At 36.2% G+C, this 10882-nt stretch overlaps 1 protein-coding gene across 4 annotated transcripts in view; it reads left to right on the top strand.

The window, feature by feature from the left end:
- The first annotated feature begins 630 nt into the window (after nt 1-630).
- The window catches only part of LOC128258561 (protein alan shepard), a 131082-nt gene continuing 120830 nt past the window's right edge, over nt 631-10882 (top strand). Inside the window, exons 1-2 of one of the 4 annotated variants that reach the window (XM_052990240.1) lie at nt 631-978; nt 2509-2737. In XM_052990240.1, coding sequence (XP_052846200.1) covers nt 2570-2737 — 168 coding nt within the window. In that variant the 5' untranslated portion in view covers nt 631-978; nt 2509-2569. Of the gene's footprint in view, nt 979-2508; nt 2738-5984; nt 7929-10882 lie in introns of those variants that run through there. The other 3 variants (XM_052990239.1, XM_052990238.1, XM_052990243.1) reach the window with 3 other exon arrangements.

Here is a 10882-nt window from a genome sequence, read left to right as displayed (position 1 = left end):
AATTTTGCCCCAATTTTATTTTAGATTAGAAAATATAGCACATACACATTAATATAATCATTGGGCGTGTTCAGCAAAACAACATTATCACTGATACATTATTATTTTTAATTTTTGCTTGTTTTTTATTTCCGTTTTTCTGTTTTTTCTTATCGATATTTACGATATATATAAATTCTTGTATTTATCCCTTTAATTTTAAACTAAACAATTTTTTTTGTAAAAGGTAATTAATAAGTATTTGCAAACTTATTTTGTTGGCACTTAAGCTGCTTACATACAATTTGTAGGCTAGTGTGAAAGTTTGGTATTTTTATTTTTAATACCGCAAATAGCTTCGTTTTTGACATAACAAATATCGGAAAACTGAGGCGTTTCCATAATAAATCCTGTTTCAGAGGTAAATATAAAGGTTCTTGTATTCTTCATTTTTTGTAAACTGGGAGTGGCGTTTTTTGCCAGTTTCATTAATTAATTATTTAAATTTCTATTTGCAATTCGCAACAGCAACAAATTTGTGAGAGAAAGAGCGCAAAATTTGCCGGCGACGCGCAGGTAATGAGAGAGATAGCAAGAGAGAGCGTCGAAATTTGTGTGGCTTTTTCGCTCTCTCTTCTACACTCCCACACTCACTCTCATACGATTGCCGTCGCTGTCGCGTTGTGCTTTCTTCGTTTTTTTCGGTCTGCGCAAACTTATATTTTGTCGTTGTAATATTTTGCATAAATATATAAATTAGACCGCGTAACGAAACAACAAACAAATAAAGCGAGAACGAAGGAAAAAGCGAACAAATCGAAACGAAATCCACATAACTTTCAAGTGCAAATTACGTGTTTGTGTAAGCGTGAGTGTTTTCTGTTTTCTGCGACTGTGTGTGTGTATGTGCTTGTTTGTGAAAAACAGAACGTGCAACAAGAAGCAAGAAGAAGAAGCAACAGCAGCTGACAGGCCAACAAAATAAATTAAATTCCAATAGTAAGCAGCATAAAAATAAAGCAAAACGAACAAATAGAAAACAACCTTTGGAAGCCCCGCAAAGCAGACGTAACAATGGCAAAAACAATAAAATTTGCAGCTCTCAGCTAATTGAAAGCGAATGTTGTTGTTTTAGTGCAATGCACTCGATAAAAATAAAACAAAATAAAATAAAAAAAAAATTAAAAGGAACAGCAAAAAAACCAATAATAAAATTAAAAATAAATAAAAGGCTTTTAGACAGAGAGTGAAAAAAAACCAAAAAAAAAGTCAGAGAGAGATAATGATTAGTGTAATTATTTAAATCTTATCGTAGTGCAAATATTTTTTTGTTCTTTTTTGCTTTGCTCACTTGTTGTCTTCTTTTACCGGCTGCTCTCTCCCGCTCATTCTTTCTCTCTGTGACAGCTGTCAACTGCGCTCTCGCTCTCTTCTCCCGCTGTCATTGTCCTTAAATAAGCAATAACAAAAAACAACAAGTGCAATTGATAAAAAGCCATAGCGTAAAAACAATTTTCAATTGAATAATTTCCCCCCAGCATATCAATAAATTACACGGCCTGTATATGTGTGTTTGTGCCTGTCTGGCAGCGTAAAAATAAATTTGCAAAAAAAAAGTTGGCTGGCTGTGCGCTATTTTTAATGCCAAAATGCAAATGTTGCAACTACCGAACGGGAAAGAGAGAGCAGTAGTGCTAAAATAACTTGCTCAACGCTCCGTTGCAAGAACAAAAGCAAACAAAGCAACAAAGTTTGCAAGTGAAATATTAATTACAAACTTATAACACGCCAAAACGATCTGGATGTGGCACATAATGCGATAAAAGAGCGATATAAATAGAGAGAGAGAGAGAGAGCGAAAAAGTACAGCGGACAGTGTTGCCTAGCTGCAGGCAGTGTCAACGGGTTGGGCTGAAAAGTGCAGTAGGAAAAAGGAGTGACAGGTGTTAACCCTTCATGCCCGAATAAAATAAAAATTTTAAGAAAATGTTGCCTGTTGGCAACAGTGGACATGAAAGCGTTAATAAGCTAATGCATAAATTAAACTCAGATAAACTTTAAAGAGAACAAAAACCAAAGGATTCACAGTTAAAAAAAAGGGCGAAAGTAATATCCATATTTATTAAAAAAAGTTCAAAGAAGATATTCCTTAGACTTTTAAAATCTATTTTTTACCTATTTTTTTTTTCTATTTTCAGTTCTTTAACAACGGTTTCAATAAAATTATTATCGTTGTTAAACCCTAAAAAATCTGATTTTTGATATTATTTGGGTCGATAAGTCGCACCACATAAAATCACCAAGCTTTAAATGGTATTCAGGCTACCAAAATTGCTACCACAACAAAAACTTCATATAAAAAAAACTGTCCAACATTTTGTGCCGATTAGCCTAACACCCGAGCTTTAAACTGATTTTATGTAATGTGACTTAGTCTGCGACTTATTTGACAGGCAAACCTTTTTTAAATCGTGGGCATGAGTCACTTTTCCTTATTTGTAATATCTTAATATTTACTTTATTTTGCAGTTGCGAGTCCGAGAGTGCTATTAACTAAAAGTAGAAACAGTTAAAGATACGCGTTTTTGAAATGCATCCAAGGTACAGCCCGGCCCCACCGCCTCAGCAGCAGCAACAGATGGGCGGTCCACTCCACCAGCAGCAGGGTGGCGGAGGAGGTGGAGGCGGTAACATGAGGGGACCGGTGAACTCCCAGCAATTGCCACCGCAGATTCCGCGATCCCAAAACTATGCAAATGTAAGTCAAATATAAATCTCTTCTATATTTAGGGCGTATAATTTTAGATTATTATTTATTGGCTGGCGATCATTTCAAGTGATTTGGGTCAATATTTGTTTTAAGACTCAGAGTTTGAAGTGTTTTAAAAAGCACATATAATAAAATGTAATTCAATAGGTGAAAAGCAACGTTTTTAAGGTTTTTAATTTGTATTTTATTGTTAATTTTTTTTTAATTCAAAACAAATGCCTAAAATATTTTTATTTTATACAATTTCTTAGTCATGATCTTATTAGCATATATTCATTTTAAACAGAACTTTTAGAATCACATTATTTTTTTCCAAGACCTCAACATTTTGTTATAATATAAAAGGTATTTATTTATTTACAAGCGACATACATAGTTTTGGAAGGCCTAATAACCTCATAACAACTCTAAACCAGTTTGTAGCAGCCTTGCAAAAAAAATTGTTGGCCAAACATCTAAGCATTCAAGGACCAACAACGGCATCAATCAATCAATTGCTCCATGCATCAATCAGGCAATCAAACGGCTTACTTGCTCGCACTCCCGGCAGTCAGTCAGCCAGTCAGTCACACAGTCACTCACTCAATCGTTCATTCAAATCGGACTCAGGCTGATGATTTCTGATTCTGATGCTTATTTCCACATAGAAGGCGCCATTTTTGCCTGGCGGACGATAGGGGGCGCCACTGCAATCGACATGTGTCATACGCAGAGCCTTTTGAATCCAGGAAATGCGGGAGGAAAATGGGGCAAAATGAGGGAAAAATGGTTAGAGCGGGACTGGCGAATAGTACGCATTTGAGTGGAAAATTGCTCCCGCTGATGCGGCTGCCATGGCCTGGCAATGATACGGATTTCTTCTAACCATTTTCGCCATCAATTTGCTGACAGTTGCAGTGCAGCCGCCCAATAATGGGGCAATAGTGCCCCATTATCCTCATACCTGATAAATCATTATTCACACATACACTCACAAAGGGCTCTGATGAAAGGACTATTTTAGCTGGATTTCCTTTTTGCTAATTTCAATGGTATTACACATTTTTAGCTGGTATGGGCTTGTGCATTGTCAAATTTCCATTATAATTTATGCATTTGCTTTTTAAGTATCAACAACGCGCACACAAAAAGAAAAAAAAGTATATCATGAAATGGGAGTCACACAAAGGCAACATTTGTAAGTAGAGCCAAAGAGTCCTTCCTCAACTGACGAAATTCGGTTTGCCTGCGTGTATATGGGTGCACAGAAACAAAGATTTCTAAAATTTTTTGCAGTCAAAATAATTTTCAAAAAAAAAACTGTCCTAACTGAAAAGTAAATAGAGTTAGAAAATAGTTTTTAATTTTATTTCAAAATAAAAGCGAAATTATTTCGCTCTTTCAAAAAAAAATGTAATTTTATTAAAAGCCAAAAAATTTATCTAATAAAAAATAAGAACAAAATTTTGTTGCCAAACTCAGAAAAACCCTTCAAAAAATGTCGACAATGACATAGTTCTGTTTTCTTTTTTTATTTAAGATATTTGTAGATTGGTTTCTTTAACTCTTTTGCTTTTAATAATTATCTCTTAAGTTATAAATTCACTAATCTGACCTTCTCATGCGTTTCTCTTGGTGTATATGGTTTATATATGTATTCCATATAATAAGCTATTCAAAACTGTTGCGGCATAATGCTAAGAGATGGGGTGTACAAGAATCTGGTTCTGCTGTTGCTCGTTTGCTGCGTTTTTGGGTAGCCCAATCCCTCCCTGCAATCCCTCCAGGTGTGCTCGCTTTGTAGGCATCATCTATTTGAAATCCTCTAATGGCCAACAGGCGTTGCTTTGGCTTTCCACGGGAACGTTCTTTCATTTAAACAGCTTTCAACTCACGACAACAACAACAACATTCTGGCACACCACATCAAAATAAAAATGCAGAAAAAAGAAGTTGAGGGTGGGGAACAAGTGAGGAAAATACTGCAAAAATTGTAAACAGTCGCGCTTAGTCAGCGCCACAGCCGACGTCAGTTATTGTTGGAATGAAAATTATATTTCGCATTTTGTGTCCTACACAGAAAAATGAAGAAAGGAAAGTAAATAAATAAAAGTGGAAACGGGCAAGTTGCTGAAGTTTATGGAGTTAAGAGAAGATATATTTAAAATTACTTTGAACCGGACTTTGTGATGAAAATGGGCGAGAGTTTTTTGTCGGCAAAGATTTTTCAAGTCGAGTTTATAACGAGTTGGGGATATTAAATTTTAGAATGTTTCCAATTAAGAAAACTGTTAATTAAAAGAAAATTAATAACTATTTAATTTATATTTTAATCGCTACTGCAAGCAAAACATCAACATTAAGATTGAATTTTTTTAAACCTTTATTATAATTTGATCAGCTCGAACAAATTTTTTTATCCGATACTATATATTAATATATCAGTGAAAAAATCTTCAGTTTCCATCGTTGGATTTATTTTCCCTCAAAAAAATTTATTAAGGATCCGTTTTTCTTCAACTGTCATTGGAAATAATCTTTTTGATACGCCAGTTGCTCAGAAAACCAAATATCTCTACCAACACTATTTCTCCTATTAGTTTCATTTATTACAGCCACTTCAATAATGGGGAAATTAAATACTTCAGAAAAATAACCAGAAAGGAAATATAATTTAAACTCCTTTAATTTGCTTCTCCTACCCCACTTTTTGCGTTTACCTAAATAATTTGTCTTTCCTTGGTTTTTTGCCCACGTATACTTTTCCATAGGCTATTTCTATGCAAATTTTCTAAACGAAAAATGGTTCGAAATTTCTGAAAAACTTTCAGTACTTGAGTTGTATGCGCTTAAAAGTTTTCTCAACAAAATATTAATATATCTTATCAGAAGTTTTGTGTGCTTGGTCACGTAGTAATTTGTGATTAAATTCAATGTTGACAATTGCGAGCAGGCAGAAAGTTGTTACGGTAATTGCGACCGCATAGGCTGGGATGCATTTCAATTGAAGCTGCTGACCAGACGGATGGGGATACGGGACTCTCCGCCTCCAAAACACAAGATACTTCAATGCAGCGCTGAATGGCACACGAAACGCCTTTGAGTCCTGCGCCTGCGTCGGCTTGTGGATCCTGTTGCTGGAAAACAATTTTGCCGGCTCCCAGTGCATGCGATTCCACGAAGTGCGAAACCGAAGCTCCAAAGCCGAAACGAATAGCGAAGCTGAGGCCTTTACTCAAAACCTTACTCAATGAGAAATTCAGAATCCATTCGACGATTGTCAAGTTCAGTTACAAACGCCTTTTCCTCATTTTGCGCACCACAAAAGCGGAAAGCGACCACAGAGCCCCAAGCACACAGAGATTGCCTGAGACAACCAGCCAAGTCTGAAGCCAAAACCGAATCGAATCGAAATCCAAAACGGAAATCAAATTCAAGCCCAAACCAATCCTATTTAAATAGCCAAGCGAGGAGCCCGAGGAGTCCTGCAAACATCCTTTCAACAGTGCAAGCTCGCCATTTTGTGTTTTCGAGAAAGTTTTTAAAAGGCATACCGCAAAATTCAGCATTAAATATATATATTAATATTTCAATTTCCCGTGCGTATACGTAATCTGCGTCGAAGTCAGTTCATTCTGTCCATGATTTACAAATATATTTATACATATTAGCCACTGAGAGAATCGGGAAGTGCAAGTGCAAGTGAAGTTCAGTATTATTTACAAAGCGTAAAAATCTAGAAGTTTACACAAAATATTCTGCTCAAGAACTCACTACTCAAAGTTGTCCAAAGATTCCAGTCTCTCAGCGCAACAATTGTCAGCGATAAAATTCCTACGAATCTTAGTAAACTAAGAACTTTAATTAAAAACAGAAAACAAACAACTTAAAAGGGTTAAAAACTCTTAAAGCGAAAATATAAAGTAAATGTTAAAGAAAACTTTAAAGTGAACACCAAAGGAAAATATCTACAGTATTATTTTAATAGAATATATAAAATCTCTAAGCGATAATAGAGACAATAAAATAAAAATAAAAAAAACCAAATTAAATTTGTGACTCTAGCTTAAAAATAAAACGTTAAAAAACTAGCTTAATTGTGAGTGAAAAAGATTTAGCAATTGCCCTAAAATAAAATAAAATACGAAACTTTAGTTGAAAAAAAGCTTAGCTTGAATATACAAAACCCAAAAATTGTGTCTATTGATGTAAGTGCTTAAGTAACTGCAAATTAAGAAAATAAATAAATTAAATTTCCACATTAATAAGTGTTCAGTGTTTAGCCAATATAAAAATCGCATTACTAACTAGTCAATGTTCTAAATAAAAATCAATAAGAAAACTAAGCCAGGCAGACACAAAGGCAGACAAGGCTCAGACAGTCGCAGACAAAGGCAAATAAGAAGGGAGAACGCGAACGCAAGCCCTCAACATCAATTTACAATCAACCTGCTCACCAATAGCCATTAAAATTGCGTCAATCAAGAGAAAAACCTCGCCATTGCCCGCAGCAACATCGAAGCTAGCCAATTTCAGCCAACAGGACCCACAACAGGAGCAGCAGTCCGGCGATTTTGAGGCAGCAGCTGTAAGCCAATTGGTGGCAACAGTTGGGCAAGCACCAGCAGTAGCAGCAACAGCAACAACTGCAGCAGCAGCAGCGGCGGCAGGAGCAACACTCACAGGAGCAACATACGCAGGAGCAACATCAGGCGCTAAATATCCCAAGGCCAGCTCCTTGAGTCAACAGCAAACAGCAGCAGCACCACCACCACCGCCGCCGCCACCTCCACCACTACCGCAGGAAACCGCAACAGCAACAACAAGTGTTGCCGGGACAACAGCAATCGCAGCAACAGCAGCAACATCAGGAGCCAGCCAGACCAGCAAAGCCACAAGCAGGACAAGCAGCAGTAGTAGCAACAGCAGCAGTAGCAGCGACAACTGCCAAAGCAGTAACATCTACAGCGGCAACAGCAGCAGCGGCAGCAACACCACCGGCAACTGCAGCAATACCAGCACCACCACGACGCTGTACACGTGCTCCAGCGCCTCCTCGTCGCTGATTGCCCAGCCGCCGCCAACAAAGATATTTAAGACGGATCACCATCTGTGCGCCGCCTACGGACTGCCGACCGCCACCGCCGCCGCTGCTGTTGGTGGGCATCCCTGCGTCTACTGCGTAATACCTGTGCCCGTGGTGAGTGTCCTCCTTGAGATTCAAGAGCTATTAGCGTTTGCAAAAATCATTTGACTGAAAACTTAAGCTTTCTTTCTGTTCCGCTTTGCACCATGTATGTTCCATCAATAAATAAGACCTTAGAAAGAGTTTTCAAATTATGTTTATTACCCTAAAATCAATGATAGACTATCTTTTAACTCTGTTTTCCAAAAGCGTTCTCCGATATTTCTAATCTTGAATATAACATATGTTGACTCTGATAAATATTTTTTTAATTGGTCTTAAAAAAATAAGTTTTACCAATATTTTTTTTTGTATATAGAAAACAAATCAATTCAAAGTTAAACACTTGTTAAAAAACAATATCTTTTTTTTAATAAGTTCATAGAACAAGATCTTATATAGCATTGGTTGTTATTGCAGAAACAATTTGTTAATGTTTTCTTTTATCGCCTAAAATGTGTTTGTATTTTTGTTTATTTGCAAATATCAAGCCCAAATTATTCTTTTTGTAAGTTTGTCATTAGCATAGGCTTCTTTTGATTTTTACAGTCATTAAATATTGAAATAATTACGCAGTTTGGGGATGTGGGCATTAGCTGGTATCTTCTGGTTGTTACCCTCCTCAATATTCCGTAGCCGCCGTCAATTTGCTTATCTTGTCTGATGATTATCCTGTTCCTGGCTGCGTGTCGCGTACCGGGCGGTTTCTCATTATCATTTGTTATCCGTTGCTGTGGACTGGGATATTGTTATACTCAAAAAATGTATATTGCTGATATTTGCAAAATAAAAACAATTTTTAAGGGGCTTTGTTGGGGTAATCCGAAAATCAAATGATTTTGTTCAGGTTGAAGAAGTATGAAAGGAAAATGGCTTTTGCGCCGGAGCTGTGCACTCAAACGGAATGGGTTTTTGGTTGGATATTGTTTGCCTTTTTATGATTCTACATTTTTTAATTTTTCTTCGAATATTTTACGTATATACATTAGATTATTATTCAAAAACGGGTTTGCTTTGTGCCTCTTATTAATTTTAAATCTCTTCAAACAGAACAAATGAATAATTCTAGTTTTATACACTTTATAGGAACAATTTGTAGTCAAGGGGCTCAAAATCAGTAGAGATTTTATATATATATGAGTATATATAGCACTTCACCTTAGTTCTTTTTAGTGTCTTGACCATTAATTTTTTCGAAACATAAAACTCCTCCTCCTCAAGGAAAATAAAACAGAATGAAAGAATAATTTGCATACATTTTTCAGCTTTGCAATAAAAATTACATGACTCTCGCGCAAACAGAGGCGGAAACTGAAGACGTAATCTTAAGCTAAATAACAGAAATCTGAGGCGGGCGCCCAACAACACCCACCACCCACCACCGAAACCACAGACCCACTTCAATGCCCCCTCATTCGCCCGTTGCCATTAGCAGCGTCAGCTGTTTGTCCACTTAAAGAATGCCCAGATAATCGAGGCAACAAATGTGCCTAATGTTAATGACAATAAAGACAAATTATACAAATATTTGACTAACTGACTGACTGACGAATTGGAATGATAATGACACTCATTGTTCGTGTGTTGAACAAGGAAAATTTCATTAAAAATGCCCACAAGCAAATGGGCAAATCAATGGCTCAAGAGGGTAGAAAAGTGGAAAACTTCCTGGGTCAGCACATTTTCAATAATTACAACAAACACAGGCGAGTTACAACAAAAATCAAGCCCAATGACCGCAAATAAATCTGAAATAATAATGATTATTAGCCTGTGTGTATATGGTCAGGGGCTTTGCGAGGGTTGTTTGAGCACTCATAAAGCCACAAAAATGTTTTCAATTACAAATAATTGAAGAACGAAAAGTCTAAAGAAAGCAAGAATAAGTTTGGCAACGGAAAAAAATGCAACTGAAAAATCTTTTCATATTATTCATTCATTTTCATTGTTGTTTAGAGGGGGCGAGGAACTTGGTCTTTCCTCATTGTCCATTGCCAAGACTGAAAAATGTTTTGCTTTTCTTATTTCTATTTATTATTTTTTTCGAGTTCCTTCCCTTTTTTTTGGCTCTTTCTTGTGTTTTCCTTTTTTCTTATGCTTTTAGGGCTCAGTCAAACGAGATTTATGTAAGGCACTGGCTGAGCTGGGCGCTTTTTCGTTTTCTGTTCATTTTGTTGATTTCTAATTAATTTTACTCGAAGTGAAAATGAATTGGCAAAATGCCCTGCCGACACAATACCAAATCCGAAAAACAGGGCAAGCAAAGCGAACTTAAGTCAGAGAGGATCCTCCATTTAAAATGTGTGATTTCTTCACATATTGTAGCTGTAATTTCATTTTCCTCTCGTGCTACTTTTAAAGTAATTACTTGGAGATTGCTTAACATGCTTAGGGAAATAGCTATATTTAATGACAGGATTGTAGTGCCCTTTTATTGCTAGTTATTTTTAAAAAAATCGACCATTTTCAAATACATATTTAAAAATAAATACTTTTCAAATATGTGATTTAAATCAAAACATGACCAGGCAGCATCAGATTCATAGGTCAAGAAATAGTAAAAAAGGTATAATATACTAATTGAACAAATATTCGCATTATAAAATACAAATCTCTAAATAAATCAAAAACTAATAAAACGCTCAATTTAATTGTTTGTAAACATTTTACATATTGGTGTTTATTTTTAAATTACTTTAAATAATCTTTAACCAGTTTTGTCGTATGCAAATTCTAAAATTCGCAGGTAATTTCTACATTTAGGGATCACTTTCAACATACTTATCCGATCTTTTGCAGGAGTGCCTGCATTTAATGCTTTGCATTTTTCTGATGCCGTGCTAAGTGGGCAGATCGCCACGCCCACCGCGAAGAAAGGCATGCGTGTTGCAGTTGTTGCTTTGACGGTTGCAGCGGCTTTTGATGTTGCTGCTGCTGCCTGTTTCAAGGACTTTTGAGTGGTGGCGTTT

This window comes from Drosophila gunungcola, assembly GCF_025200985.1.
Source record: "Drosophila gunungcola strain Sukarami chromosome 3L unlocalized genomic scaffold, Dgunungcola_SK_2 000003F, whole genome shotgun sequence".
Lineage (NCBI taxonomy): Eukaryota > Metazoa > Arthropoda > Insecta > Diptera > Drosophilidae > Drosophila > Drosophila gunungcola.
This window is presented reverse-complemented; position numbering and strand designations above follow the sequence as displayed.